This window comes from Numida meleagris, chromosome 4 (assembly GCF_002078875.1).
Source record: "Numida meleagris isolate 19003 breed g44 Domestic line chromosome 4, NumMel1.0, whole genome shotgun sequence".
Taxonomy (NCBI): domain Eukaryota; kingdom Metazoa; phylum Chordata; class Aves; order Galliformes; family Numididae; genus Numida; species Numida meleagris.
In genome coordinates, this window is record NC_034412.1 from 1,859,123 (window position 1) to 1,875,120 (window position 15,998).

Consider the following 15,998-nt stretch of genomic DNA (forward strand, 5'->3'; position numbering starts at 1 on the left):
CCGGCGGTCCCTTCGCGGCGCTGAGGTGCGCTGCCCGCCGCGCCGTTCCGTCCCGCGGGTGCCGCGTCCGTGCGGGCCGAACTCCGGGAGCGCCGAGCCGTCCGCGGGAGCTCCGCCCGCGGCTTTTACGCTCGGAGGGCGAAATCCAAACCGTAGCAAACGGGTGGCCGGGACGGAGCTGCGGCCGGGTTGCGTCAAATAAGGGCGAGTTTAAAAAAGAAAAGAAAAAAAAAACAAACAAAGATTTTCTCCCTGACATCGGTTATCGCTAACGAAGGGCTCGCGATAAGGAGGGCTTCCTGCCCGCTGCTGCCTCTCTCCCCTCCCCGCGGCGCGGTGCCGGGGGATGCCGGGCTGCGGCGCGGGGTGCGCGCTCGGGGCGGGGAGCTGCTCCAGCCCGGGCCGCTGCTGCGGATGGGCGCTGCGCTGCTGGAGAGCGCCGGCTGTGGAGGAAAAAAAATATATATAATAATAAAGCCTGGTGCTGTGAGAGGCTGTGGTCGTCCGGGACTGCCGCTGCGGAACGCTCCTTAACGGGAGCGCGGACTCAAACCGCTTTAAAACGAGTTCTCTCTCTCGTTTCCCCCCCTCCCCCATTGTCCCAAATGAAGGACTCTCATGAGAGTGTGGGTTGGGGGTAGGTCTGCAAACGTCAAATGATTGGCACCAATTGTAAGATGACTTTCTAACCACGTCAGTTTTTTATCTGGTGAGAAGTAAACTTTCTCGTGTCTGTTTCTCCGCGTGCTGCCTTCCCCACTTGCTGCGATTTAAACTCTTTAGAGAGTTTCCCTAGAGTTTCCCTCCGGCTGTGTCTCGCCGGTCACTTTCTCTTTAGAGTTTTGAGGGAGCCGTGCTCGAGTACCAGCGGGTGGACTCTTGTCGCGTTTCCTCCGCGATCAGCTAGCTCTAACATCACAACGGGATGAAGGTATTTTTACGTTGCTCTCGCTGTTGGATGCCGAATGCTAGCGGTCGGGGCTGCGCTACATCTCACCAAACGAGCGTATGGATTTAAGCCGTTGGCGGGTGAAGCCTGCGCTCGAACTACGCAGGTCTTTTTTTGTTTGTGTGTACGTACCGTGCGCTCAGCGTGGAGTGCTGAAAGCAAAATGTGTGTCGGGACTGAACGCTGCACGTAAAGAGCGCGGACATCGGGCTCCCCGCTTCGTTCCTGCGATCGTCTTTAACTCTTTTGCCCCCGGTGTCACAGCTGCTTTCTCCGGGCGTGCTAACTCTGTCGGCTCCAGGAGGTGCGCGGCCGCTGTCTCTGCAGATTAGGGCGGGTCCGTTGTTTTTTGGGGCGATCCGTTCATTAGTTTCAGCTGTGGTTTTTGTTTCAGATTTGGGTTTTTTGCCTTCGAAACGCGTCTGGTCTTCAGTTTCCGCGTTAGGAGAACTTATAGGTGTATTCCTCAGGGGGTTGCAGTTTAACGCAGAGATCGTGGGGTTTTCTTGTTTACGTTAGAGAAAGAGAGAGATCCCTTCGATAGTTTGATTGCTTGGAATTGACGGGGAGCAGCCAACTGAGATCATGGCGAGCAGGAGCACCAAAACCTCGACAGCAGCCCAGCAGAAGGGCAGACAGCCCGTAGAGGAGCCCGCCACTGACATGCAAGTGGAAAAACAAGAAGGCAGGCAGCTTGGGGAAGGACCACCAGAAGGTAGGTGGGAACGCCGCGCTTCTGATGCCGTGTAAACCTGGCGGTAGTGCACAGTTAGCAGCAGAGCTCAGCTGGGTTGGCCGACTATTCCAGATTGGACTCGCTCTTTTCTCGTTTAAAAAGGAAGATTGAAAGCTTTGACTCCTGACGTGTTTAAGCTGCTTTTAAAGTGGTATCGAGGGCTTGCAAAGAGTTAGTGTTCGGACTAGTGGCTTAGCACAAGTGCAAAAGCAGTTGGTGAATTTTCTCCTCATAAAGCCTGTTTCATGTTCCTGATCTGTAGCACTGAACTTCAGGTTGTGGTACAAGAGCAGGATTTTTCACACTTATATGCAGCCAATGCTGTGAGATTTCTTGGAATGGAATAAATGTCACGTTTATTTGTTTAACTCTTAAAACGATTTGACTTTCTTTTTCATGAACCAGGGCATTGTCTTGTGTTTCTGGAGCTGAGTCTTTGCTGCAAATATCTGGAAAAAGAGCAGCGTGTGTCTTTCAGGGTAGCGAGGCAGGAAATGATTAAAGCAAAGATATTTGACAAATGGATTGATACACTGAAATGGGTGGCAAAACCTACTGCCTATCTGAAGGGAAAGCTGCTGGTTACTGTTGAAAAGCTGCTTTGCTTACAGCAAGCACATATCCAGGGGGCCAGTTTGTTTTCGTAACAAACTTCCTGTCTTTGCAGAGCAGTTGTGCTGTCATTACAGCTTTCAGAGCATTGTGCAGCGAGCCCCAAATCTCGCAGAGTGACTTGCGAGCACGCTTGAAATGTGGCTTTGCACTTATTAATTAGGAAGACTTTGCCTGTTTCAGATTTGTAGCCTTATTGTGACGGCTGTAGCTATTGTAATTGCAGAGTGCCTATTAAAGTGTGTTAGAATAAGAACTGCATAATGAAAGAACAAACCCACTGGTGAATCGATGGGACGCCTCAAGTGTCTCTTTTTTAAAGGTTCGGTTCATGGGAAGAAGGATTTTAATTCCACTTAGCTCCTTTGAATGATTGCAGAAGTATAGGTTTGCTTAATGTAGAAATGATGCCTGCTTTTCAAACTGAGCGTTTGAAAAGGTGTCCGGTCATTGAGTGCTTACGGCCTTAATTTTCTTTCTGCTTATTTTGGATGGCTTTTAGCAGTCTCAAATGAGGTGCCCGATAATCGGAGTTTAGAAGAGATTTTGGGTAGCATCTCTCCTCCCCCTCCTCCAGCAATGACCAATGAAGCCGGTGCTCCTCGTCTCATGATAACTCACATTGTAAACCAGAACTTCAAATCCTATGCAGGGGAGCAAACTTTGGGACCTTTTCATAAGGTAATTTTCTTTTACCCTAAGCCTTTTCTAAGGGAAGGTAAGGCTTTGCTGTGTGCTGGTGGTCCTTCCTGGAGCTTCGCATAACCTCACCTCAGAAAAACTGAAGAATATTGAGGTTTTAGAATTGCTTTTGCGGTGATATCCTTTATTTTAGTTACCGAGCAGTAGGGAAAACAGTTGAATGCAAATTCTTGATTCTGTACAATTGTAATTTGCCAGAAAGCCTGCAAAAAAAGCCCACTTTTGTCTTTATTTCGTTTGCTGGGGAACTTTTAGGAGCGTGTTTGAAGAATGAGAATGTTTTTAGTGCCCACAAGAGATTTACGTGGCTAATCATGAAACTTTCCTTGCGAACTTGCTTGCTTAGTGCAGTATCACTTTGAGTTGACAAGTTATGATTTAGAAGGCTGAGCTGAGGGAAGGTGTTATTCTCTTAAATAAGTTGCACTGCTCTGCCTTTGGTTGCAAAGATGAAGCTATCAAAAAAGCTGCAGTTTCCTGCGCTAGAAATAATTATGTTTTAAACTAATTACAAACGAAGTGGATGATGTACGCTGGCCAGGATCTATTTCCCTCCGACCGTCACCTTTTTCCCTTCTGTCCTGCAGCGTTTTTCATGTATTATTGGGCCAAATGGCAGTGGGAAATCCAATGTCATTGATGCGATGCTTTTTGTGTTTGGGTATCGGGCACAAAAAATCAGATCCAAAAAGCTCTCTGTGCTGATCCATAATTCTGAGGAACACACGGACATCCAGAGTTGTTCTGTGGAAATCCACTTCCAAAAGATCATTGACAAGGTAGGTATCCTGCTTCAGAAAAGTGAGACAAATTTTCTTGAAGCCTTTGACAACTTAATATTTGATTAATTTGAGCTGGGGAAGGCTTGGTGGCGCAGTTTGCCCTTGGGATGTAAAACATCAATTCCAAGTTAATTAGCTTAAAATTTTCTCCATGGAGTAGTGCAGTTGGTAAAATATGGACAGGGACCCTTCTGCTTTTCAGCGAGGCAAATACCTGCAGTGCAGTCACTTTGGAGCTGCCCAGAAATATGTAACAGTCATTTTCAGAAATCGTCGTAGATTTGTCGTTTTCTTTTACCTCAAGTAAAGAAAGCTTAATTCTGAAATTACCAGGACTTCTAATAATTTCTACATCTGCATTTGGATGTGTTATATATTCTTACATGTATAATATGAGCACATAGGTTAAAGCGTGAAACCTATTGAAGCAAAAGCTTTCAAACCAATTAGAAGCTATTTTAGAAAATGCATCAAATATAAAACCAATCTGAAACGCTTAATGCAGGGTGAATGTGCCTGCAATTTTAAAACTGATTTTTTGTAAAATTTCTGGCTCTCACGCCCCGTGGCTGCTACCTTGTTTGAATGAAATAGAAAGTGCTGACAGTGTAAAAAAAAAATAAAATAAAATTCTGTTCCTTTTCATTTCACGAATTGGTAAAAACGTCTGGACCATATTGTTGACTCATTGCGATTCCATTACCAGGAATTTGTTTTACTTTATTGAAATTGAATTTTGGGGCGCGTTTAGCCTGGCTGAATCATCGTGTTGAATTTGAGGTTAGTCAGTACAGTGGGAAACGTACATTGAAGCTTCAAAACTGATGGGAACAAGGCGATAGTCATTAGAAGAACTGTTCTAAATTAATTTTCTTTGACTTGATCTACATACACCCATGCTTTTTGCTTCCGTCTGTGTTGGCCACGTTCAATGATTATTTAATCTTATTTTTTGCTCGACTCTGTGTTAACACCTGGAAGCTGCATTTGTGATGCAGAAAACTTGTGAGTGTACCTGATCAGACCGTGCTCCCCGGGGACAGCCTGGGAAAGCAGAGGGCCAGCTGAAGTCTTTACAAGAAGCATGCCTCAGCTTTAACTGCTTCAAATTAGTACCAGCTTTACTTCAGTTGCTGCTGCTTAGCGAAGTCTAAGTTAATCTTTTGAAGCTGGTGACATCATGTTTGTCACATCTTTAATATTTTGCTTTTTTTTTTTTAATCTTCTACAGTTTCTCTTTAGAGCTACTCAGCAAAAAGCAGCTTTCTAGCTCTATAAAAGAGGAGCTTAATTGCAGACAGTAGCGAGTCATTGAAGACTTCCTAATCTAAAATTGAAAGGGCAGGATACAACAGCCACTTTAAAGCTGAAGTAGGCCTTTTGTGATGTGAAGCCCTGGTAAAGAGAAGAAATCACATATTTTTAAAGCAATAGCTTGTATTAGAGATGAGAAAGGCATCACATGAGCACCGTGCAGATTTGGGCTTTTTTTTTTTTTTGTCCAATGCTCAATTTTTATTTTTTTTTTGAGGTGTACATCATTAAGACTTGTATGGGATCCAGGGTGCAGCTGACTTCAAACCTTAATGTGATAAAATAGTGAAATATGAGGTGAACCTGTGATATACTAATTGTATTTCTGGCTTTGTTTTTCCTCAAAACAGGAAGGAGATGATTATGAAGTCATTCCTAACAGCAATTTTTGTGTATCTAGAACTGCCTATAGAGATAATTCTTCTGTGTATCACATCAATGGAAAGAAGTCAACATTCAAAGATGTTGGTACTCTTCTTCGAAGTCATGGAATCGATCTGGACCATAACAGATTCTTGATTTTACAGGTTGGTGTATAAAGAAAAACAATTGTTATTAAAGCTATATTTCCAGGTATAGTTACCAAAATCCTTCTTAGGTTTCAGTCTTGTATTTGAGGCCTTAAAGTACTCTAGCAGCACATCATGGTTTGCATGCTGTAGTAAAAGACGCGAATCATTATTTGCTGCTTTAGAAATTTAAGGAAGATAAACAGTTGAAGATACTAATATAAATTTTTCTATTGATGAATTTGTGCTCCTGACATGTGGATGAATAGAAGAGTTGTCGTACTTGTTCCGCCCTAGCAGCACGTAAATATTGGTGTAGTCAAATAAACCTTAAACCCCAATATTATTGTGCTGCTTAAGCGTGGCAGAGATTCAGCAACTTGTTTATGCTTTAGATAAAGGTGCATCAGTATTAACTTAATGATACTACTATTAAGTTATCTACAGTTCTCATCTATAGACCTGGTTTTACTGCAGAAGTATGTATGTATTACGAATAACTGCATAAAATTGAGGGCAAGAAAATACCCATTTACTTCTCATTGACACTCGTTTAACAACTGCAGGGGACTCAAAGAACAGCAGGTTTGTAGCCAATTCAAGGTGCGTTTTAGAAAGCTGCAGTTTACAACTCGTGCTGTAAAAATAATAGAGCTTGTGACTATGATATCATTCCTTCTCACGTTGGGGTTTGAAGTTATAAAGCTTGCTGGCATCTGTTGGCTGTGTGAAGGACAGGCAGGCTGAAGACAACCATGCTTATTTTTCTAGTGCTTAAATAATGCAGGAGGGTTTTGCTGGTGCCAGCCAATCGCTTAACCTGCGAGCTGAGTGAAAGGGCTTGCTGGAAATATTGAAATATTCCACTGAGTACATACATCTGCAATCACCTGTAATTATTTCACCGCTGCTACAAACGTGTCACAAATCTATTCTGAAGGATCGTGGCCTAGAGAATCAGTGAGCAGTGGGAGCCTCCTAAGATCTGACAGTTTTCAATAGAGATAAATATTTTCAGTCTGTTTTTGTCAAAGGAGCTTCCAGTTCCCCTCTAACGAGAAAAAAAACCCAAATATTTGAGATAGGTAGCTGTGTTTGCTTCACTTCCTCAAGTCTACTTTTTACAGTTACACCCACAAAAAGAGGATATATCTGTTTTTAAGTATTCATGCCAATTAATTATTCCATTCAGCGCTTCCTTCTTGTGTTTTTTGGTTTTCAAGTGAGAAATATCTCCAGTCAAACAATTGCTAATGTATACTTTTTAAAATAAAGTCGTTCTTCAGAAGTATTATTTTAGGAAAATTGTTAAAAAGGGAGAAACTGCAGTCAAATATGGTAGAAATTATGGTGCAGCAGCATCCAAAGCTTAGTGCTGGAGAGCATGCCCTTCCTGCTCGGGGAGGGGGAGGAAGCATTTTGCAGGGAGTACTGCGAAGTTGTTGTTTTATTTCTTTGTTTTTTCCCCAAATGTGGTTTGTTTTCTTCTTCTATTAATTGTTTCCCATGGGGAGAACATAGTTGTTCCTAAAAGCTCGAGTTTCATGCTTTTCCTCTGTATAATGGGAAATCAGGGGGAGCACGAGCAATATGAAGACATAAAGGGATGGTTCCCACCATTTCTTTCCTTTCATTGCACTGAACTTTGTGGATAATGTGTTATAATGAACTGCAGAGGAAACTCTACAGAGATCTTCTGTTTCTTCAGTCTGACCGAGGCAAGGCCCTTTCTCCTTGAACATATGTCTGTGTGATTTTTATTATTATTATCTTAAAGTGAATTCTATTTAGTGGGTGATACAAAGCTGAGTACTTTCATCTGGGAAATGTGACAATATTTCTGCATAATGACAGGAAAAACATCAAAACCCAAGTAGTAAAAATTATAGTTGGAAGTAAACGAGACCATATCAGAAAGCTGAAGCTGCCTTCTGCTACCACAAGGATTGCCCCTTTCCCTAATGCTTTTCAAATTACAGTACTTAAAGTTTGAGGAATAAGTGACAGTTCTATTTCACTTTTGCTTCTCTCATGTTATAGTTAAGTTAAACTTAGAGTAACCTCAATATTAATTTAGAATAGTTAAGTTTCACATTGAAAACAAATTACACCTCTTTGGTTTTTGACTTTCATTTGGGTGTAATTAACATGTCTATTTTAACAGACTTTGGACAAAAATAATAGTTGTTATCAAATGCTGTTTCAATCTGTGACAAAGCATTCTCTGACTCTAAAAGAAATGCTGTAGGAGAACATGTCCTGCAAGCAGTACTTTGAGATACTTGGTTAGTGTCCCGATACCACGGTTAGCATTACTCAATAGCAGATACTTGCTTTTGAGAAGGCTGCTTTCTTTTTTCTTCTCTTTTTATTTCTTCTCTCCACCTCGCTCCCCGTTCCGCAGTCTCCCTCTCTCACAGCACACTTGGCTGCATCTGGTGGCACTCAGAAAGCTTGAACCAGAACCATTTTTTTTTACACGTTGAGTACAGAATGGTGCAGGTATATATGGTGCAGGTACTTCTGACGCCACACTGAGAATATTAAAATCAAACTGATGACTTCGCTGAGTAACGTTCCCAAAAATGCCTGTGAAAAAAACAATGTGACACTAATTGGGTGGCTCTAGAACTGTTAGAAATTCTGTGCCTGAATTAGTTAATTGGAAAAAAAATCTTGTTTTATAAGAATTTTTTGGTTACTATGTGTTGTTGCCAACAATTAACAGGAGGAGTCTGTCACTTTTGTGATGCTTAAGTTCTATTGCTATGCATTTTGTTTTTAATAAATTGCTCTATGCTTTTTAGCACTTAGGGAACAGACAACTGTTCGGTGCACGGTCAATGAGTTTGCCACAGCCTGAAACTGCAACAGGAAAAAAATGCATCTTGTCACTTTTTTTTTTTAAGTATGCTGAGTAGTGTGCTAATATGTCATCTTGCTGCTATTGGTTCCTGCCTTCCATGCTTCATACTCAAGCTTCAGTAACCTGTGTACCTGTAAAGAAGAACAAATAAAATTAATATTAATTTAGCTTTTTCTTTTTAATACTTGGAATATCAATGTCTGTATGCACAGAAAACTTGGGTAGGTTTGCCCAGCCAGGTTGGGCAAAGCTCGGAAGGTAAGTGTGCTTGCTGTTGCTCGATAGTGACTCCTCTGAAGAGGTCAACCTCGAGGCCACAAAGAAATCCCAGCCCCTCTCTCATGGCTGGATGTCTCTAAGGAATTGTTAAATAAATGGGGAGAGCTTGAGGGGATGCCAGTTAAGGACACCCACGGGGCAGGCGGTCTGGGGAGCAAAAGAAACCTGACAGCAACTGCTAGCACCTGCTGAGATTGGCTTTGTTATCTGTCAAGGTAAGAGGAGTATAGTTAATATCAACTTTGTAAACAGAAATGGAGTTTTGTAAGCAATGCCCGTAGAGATGAATATTGCAGGAACAATACTAAGAATTAGAAAACTTGAATTTGTGTTATACTAAATGGAAGCAGACTTCTGTGACTTGAAATCAACCTATTCTAGAACCTAATATTTCAAACTGTTCAAAGTAATTCTTGTGCTAATTAGTGCCACTTCAATGTATTTGATAGACAATTAGAAATTTCTCATGTAATCTTAAGCAATTATGAACAGCTACAGTGATTTTATACGTATGCATTTTTTTTCAACTGATTGGAACAGCATTTTTTAATGTACAGATAAGTCTTGTCCTATGGAGGATTGTGCTGCCAGCGGAAACTTTAGTCAAGTTTTTCACCTGTTGCTTTGTGGAAATAATTTGGAGTCACTCTTCCAGTGTATTGGAGAGGAAATGAGGGGGAGCAGATTTTCTTCTTGCTTTGAGATAAGCCAGAAGTTCCCAACTGTTGGCACACCAACATCTGAGCTAAAGCATCCAAGTAGAGCGCAAGCTAAAAAGCTCTACTGGGATTATAAATGGAGATCAATGCTGCCAAAATTAGCCAAGAGAGGTCTGTTCTAGAAACTTCAAGGACAGCTGAGCTGAAGTGGTAGGAAGAATTAAAACCAGTGTAATGGTATAATCAAATAGCAGTATTATTTGAATAAAATATTTTGTAAAAGTAGAAGCTTTACATTGGATTCAGAAAGTACGGAATCACTTTCCCTGTGAAAATATTAGCTTTATACTGAAGTGAATATAGAGCTGCATAAGACACAATAATACTTCTGTACATGCAATTTCAAAGTTTCTGTTTCAAATTTTTATTTTACAAATTCCAATGCAGCATTATAACCAGTGTTTATTAATTTTTTTTCCAGAAAAATAGGAAAGTACGGAAAGAAGATGCAAAATGCACTTTTCCAGTGTAATTGAGAGTGGTTGATTAAATTTTAGTTAGAACATACCAGGAATCTTAAAACAGTCAAACATCATAGGCTGGATTTGCAATAACTGACTTGGATTCCTAAGTTGACACTAGGCTTGCACTCAATTTGTATTCTTGTATTAAGTACAAGAATGTCCTTAAGAAAGCTTCTAAAATTAGACAGATGTGTGGACAGCTTGACAAAGGCTACTTTTAAATGATTTCCAGAATGCAGAACAGTAGTTTTGTGCAAACAACCGAATGTTGTGTAACAGGCCAATTCTAAGTTGTTCTTCATCTTTGGATGGCAGTGGCATTGCAGGCTTGTGTGTTCGTGTTTGTTACTTACTTGTCTTCCTTGAGTTCTCACCTATCTTATCTCGCTTCTCTTGGAAGGCAGAGAGTGAAGGTGAGAATTTGATACTTTCTCTTCTCCCGTGTATTTGTTAGCTAACCACGTAGCACTGGAGCTGCACAACAGAAGCACCTGAGCCTTAGTAGCGGCAGCTCAGCATTAGCACTAGTTCTGACGCTAAGTTCAAGAAGTGGGTTAGAATAAAAGACCAAAGATAGAAAAACACTGACAGGAATATCCTGGAAGTTGACTCATTAGAAACGTAGCTCGTACAGCAAACATTCTAAATGTTCTAAGGCAGTTTCTCCTTCAAGCACATCCGTAGTGTTAGCAGCTTCACGCTACGTGCCATTGCTTCTCCTTGTGCTACTTAGCTCTGTGCAGTGTATGTTCAGCTCCTGGAGCAGACTGGTGAAATACTCGGAAAATCTCTTGTCCACATTCCCCTCGCCTGGGAGAAATGCTTTGCATTTTAAGGGAGAAATTGAAACACACCTTTGTTCTCTAAAGTAAGATGCTAAATTCTAAACTTTACTATTATGTTAAGTGAACTTTGCCTTGTGCTCCATCAGTTCTGGCTAGCATTCCCCATTCTAACTCAATTTCCATTCTTCTTGATTGATAAGTGCTTTCCTTCAATAGGAGAAACAATAGCGTTCTAAGCAGTGCTACTGTAATTCACCACAGAACTTGGAGTTAGAGTTGGCTGTTACAGCTGCAAGCACTGTTTCCTTGGCGTCCCAGATACGCTGACTACAGCTGCACTGTTTGCCTCAGTTCAGTGCTTGAAGGACGAGCTCTGTTGGTCACCTGTGGGATATCAAGAAAATCCTGTTGTTTCTAAGCTTAGTGTGGTATGAACTTTCCTACTAACTTGAATAGCCCTTGGAAGGAACAAATGTTCATTCTTAAACCATTATCCTTTAAAATCCAGCGTGCTCACATGAAATGTTTTTTTATGTGTGAATATATAATACACTCTCAAACGTAACAAAACCGTTATTCTTGTGTTACTTGACAAAGAGAAACGAAACAATGAGCGTTGTCTGTATTCACATCTTGCTGAAGTCAGTGGGATAAATGAAGCAGAATTAGGTAATACCATAAAGTTGCAAACTGTAATTCACTTAATCAGTTAATTTAGTAAGCAAATGGAATATACATATTGGTAATACTGGAAAAAAGTGACAAGGTTATTGCAATAAGGAGATGCTCCTCATTTGCAGTACTCTTCCTTGGCACAGTTTGGAGGAGGCTTTGCTACTGCCCGGCACCTCAGAGGTGGGGAGAATGTAAATAAAAACTATATAAAGGATTTACCTAACTTACCAGCACCACTGTTGTGTGATTATTGATTTATTTTAAAGCCTGGATTCAACTGATAAAGCAGACTGAAGTTCCACAGAAGATTCCAAATGCTTGTATTCTTCTCAAGAGCAGCTGCAGTGTCAGCAGTAAGCGGCCCCGCGCTCTGTGGTAGTGCTTCACCTGGAGTCTCACTGCGGTATCAAAACACAGAAGGTTTTTCCCAGTGTATGGGATTCCATCTCCTGGGCAGTATTTTCTCTGGAACTATTCTTCGTGATAGCAACTGAATGTAAATTTCAGCTCAGTTAGATGTTACATCATTCTATTTCTGAATTTGACTGATCTGCGGTTTTTATTTTTTTACAAGAGCAGCAGAAAGCGCCCATTTAAAAAAAAGAAAAGACAACAGAACTTCCCAGAATTCAGCTCCTTTTCATTTACTGGATTCTAAGCTTCAACATTTCCTTCTTTTGAATACATTTCACTGTGTCCATGCTTTACTATGCTTCTCAAGTGCCCGGGGTTTAGCACTCAATGGTACCATTCATTATATAGGATTGTGCTAATTTAAAGTTTTTCAGCATTTGAGTTTATAACTTTAGCTTAAGATATCTGAAATGACAATGCCACAACCTGGAAAATACATTTACATATCTGCTGCCGTAATTCTTCAATGGAGCTCTTAATGAAGTAGAACTGTGAGTGCTGCATTAACAGTTGAGTTGACAAAACTTGTGGTTACACGACACTGTCTTGGTATTTGTCCCAGATTTTCACAGGTGAGAAGTGGCGGCATCACTGATGCAGAATAGTGTTCACAACAAAAAGAACCATAGTTTCATCCTTCATGACAAGTTTTTAGATAGCTTTCAGTAGAAGTTAAAAGCCTTTTTGCTGCTGTTGCCTCCTTTCATACCCAAAGTTAAAAATAGAATCTGAAGGCTGTATTCTGAAACTCCTCAATCCCAGCATGATGACAGACAGAACTGCTTCTGTTTGTACGCAGCACAAATTAACCTCTGATTTTATCGCCGTTTGAAGCTGAGCAATGTCAGTGTTAGGATTAATGTGTTACACTGTTCGTGCTCGATGTCCTTAGAAGCAGTGCTCCAGGCAGCAGACCCTGCTCGATCTGAACGGAGGCTGCAGGGACGTGGTGCTGCGGTCTGCCAAGAGCATCAAACCAGGAGTTCTCTGCAAAAGTGAAAACTAACCTCCAATGTCAAAACTCGGGGTAAGAGCTGCAGAAGGGGAACTTAATGAGTAGGTTGGAAGTTTTCTTCGTCAAGCACTTTGACCGCGTTTTACATTCAAAATTTTTGTGGAGGAATATTGGGTGAACTCAGATTTAAAGCTTTCTGTTCTGAGAAACCAGCTGTTTTAAGAGGTGGATGTATAGTTTCAGAGAAAACTGGGGTAGTAATTCTATGAAATGAAGTGATTAAGAGTTGAGGCATTTCACTGTCCCAGCTCTGGAGGGCTGTGCGGGAGGTGAAGTTCTTACCCTTCACAGATTGGTCCTAGAAAATTGCACGCAGCAATGAAGTGTAGCCACTTAATGAAGCTGCATGCACTGTTAGAGATGCGTTTGTCCTAATAAGAGTTTCAGTCTAACATGACCACAGAAGTGTGCATGCAATGGAAGAAATGAAATTAAACGGATTCATTCTATACTAGATATCTTGCACTGAATATATAGCATTCCCCAAATACTCAAAGGATGCAAGTTCAACTTCTGAAACGCACAGAACCCAGAAGAGACTCTTCTCTTGTCAACCTCGTGCCTGTAAAAGAGTGGTATACCACTGATTGTGTCACGTGTTCTGGCAGTCCACCAGGTGTGTGCACATCCACCCACTGCATCCTCGTGGTCTTCAACTCAACGGGCAGAGCAAGCCCAGGCATTCCTGCCTCGGGTACTCACTGGTGCTCTTCTACCCCGTGCTGATCTGAGTCACCTCAGCTGGGGCATGGATTGCAAGTGGTTAATTTTATTAACAGCAGCTCTTACACTGGTCTTTGAAGGCTTTCTTGCTCTACTTATGTTAAAATAGAAATTCGCATTTAGAAAGCATCTTAAGCGTGACAGTTAAACAGTTTGTCTCCTTGACAGCTCAGCTGCGCAAAGGAAGGTGGGGTCATCTGTTTCCAAGCTCCTTGACGCTATTCCTCCTGACTGTGATTAGAGGAAATGGCTTTCCAGATTAAATGGCTCGATCAAAATGCACCAATAATTGTTTTCTGATAACTAATCCGAGACGTTCTGTGAAACTTGTCATTCGTATGTTTGTTATGTCGTGTTTGAGTTGACTCCCTCTGTTCCTAGTGATGTGCAATCATCCCAGTAACTTCAGTCTGATGTAGAATGCTGTGTGCACAATGCAGAAATACAAATTGGTTTAGTACTTCCATTTAGACTTTCTGTACAAAAAGTGCAGCCTTCCCAAAGCATTCCTGGGAGATGTGATGCTCCTATGTGTTCTTCATGCATACTTCTGTGGAAGTTTTGTCCTTTGTTACCTGTTGGCCAGCGTCACCCGTTTCTTAACATTAACATCCATTTCAGTTGTCTTTCCAACTATGAGGATTAACATTTATATTTTTTCCATACTGCTCCCTCTCCCCTTGTGAATGCACGCCTGAGAACTAGAGGAAGATAGCTGAGGGAAATAGATAAAGAGATTTCCTGGTGGTCAGTTTTGAGACCTCTTAAACGTAGGTTCAGCAGCTATGTTAAGAAAACACGTCAGGGCATGCTTCTTCTCAACAAGTCTCTGCCTACTGTCTTCTTAGTTTCACTTTCAGAAATGCTGGCCGTACTTTGACAGATCTTTTACTAGATAAGAGCAAGGGTGTATTTTTGATACAATGCAAATAGTGGTGGATCGAGTGAGATGCATAGTTTAAGAAGTTAGGAAACAGTTAAATTGACTTTATCAAGGTTTAGCAGAATGCAAAGCTGTAAAATGCGTTTTCCTGTTAATCGTTGTCATGTACCTGCTCTTTCTGCCAGCACTCAACTTCAGTCTCTTTTATCGATGACAACAGCTGGAAACCTTTTAATCTGGTAGTGTGATAGCTATAGGGATGGACTGAATTGATTTCTTAACATAAAACTTGCTAAATAATTTAAACATTAAACGAAACTTTATGATTCAGTTATTATTTATAGGTTCTAAATGTTTTCACTATTACCCTTGCTAAGAAAAGAATCCAAATGTTTAAGTATATACCAGCATTTAAATAGTTTTGTATAAGTTGAAGAAAATATAAAGTTGTTGCTTCTTGCAAAGCAGAGGTGTTGCACATGAAATTGGTGTGCTCAGCCTGACAAGTTCCACTTATGTTCATTATCTTCTCACCAGGCACCCAATTCACTTCATCTTTTCAAAAATGTTGTTGTAGGTATTGCCTAAACTTTATTCACTGCTAAGGTTTCACTCCTGGTTATATGGTGATATATTATTTTAGCATGTAGACAACCAGAACTCTGATTTCCTAATTTATGAGATTATAGGGTTAGATACAGAATTAAGCTTCATTAGCAATGTGCTGTTGTTAAAAATACTGTAGTTATATTCTTTATGTTGCTGAGCTATGGAGAACCCTCACTACTAAAATAGTCATCATGTCAAGAGGGTTAATTGTACTGAACTAGGCCGTGAAAAAATGTTGACTTACATCCCTTCCTTGTCCACTCAGGGCAAATGACAGCGTCTGTGCTTGTGTTAAATACAGCATCCTTCTGTGGTTTGTACCTAGCTGCAGAAAAGAAATGGGGAGGGGGGGACGGGAGGCAGGGGGAAGGAGGGGGAAAGTTGGACTGCAGCACCTACCTTCAGGATATGGAACACAGAGGATCTTTGCAGTGATGGTTTTTCCTTGGGTGTAAACACAGCAAGCGCTTGAATGCAACAAGAAACAAAATGGAGATGGAGGATAATTCCACAGAAAATTAGGAGGTTTTAAAGAGTGCCCTGCCCACGAGCAGCGTGTGGCTGGTGGCTGATGGTGGTTTTGGTAGAGAAATCCTTCTGCTGCAAAGGAACAAGTGTGTAATTAGAACTGTGCATAATGCAGCTGCAATTATTAAAAAGCAAATTGCCTTTTTGATATCCGTAAGAAGTAAAAAGTGTGATTTTTTTTTTCAAACCTGATGAGACTTCTTATGAACAGCAATTATCAAAAAATAGTAGCCTGGATGCCTATAATTTCTAGCATTTTTAAATGAAAAAAAACAACCAAACCAAACCAACCAACCAAAAAAACCCAACACAATGTTTCCGTCTTTTACTCTAACATGGGAATTTCTTATGTTTCGGAAACACTTCATAACTTAATAAATAGTACTTCTCATTTTGCAGAATTTGCAAAACTTGACATTTTCCCTTCTCAGCTA

General features: G+C 41.0%; 1 protein-coding gene and 1 long non-coding RNA gene across 2 annotated transcripts in view; one reads left to right on the forward strand and one right to left on the reverse strand.

The window, feature by feature from the left end:
• Positions 1,469-15,998, forward strand: part of SMC4 (structural maintenance of chromosomes 4) — a gene marked incomplete at its 5' end in the record, with an annotated part of 33,141 nt that continues 18,611 nt past the window's right edge. Inside the window, 4 exon segments of the mRNA XM_021393957.1 lie at positions 1,469-1,664; positions 2,800-2,978; positions 3,587-3,778; positions 5,446-5,622. Coding sequence (XP_021249632.1) covers positions 1,535-1,664; positions 2,800-2,978; positions 3,587-3,778; positions 5,446-5,622 — 678 coding nt within the window.
• On the reverse strand, positions 8,500-12,821 carry LOC110397557. The gene is made up of 2 exons (XR_002437844.1): positions 11,621-12,821; positions 8,500-11,101 (listed from the first exon to the last, which is right to left on the reverse strand). It is a non-coding gene; the product is annotated as an uncharacterized LOC110397557 (long non-coding RNA).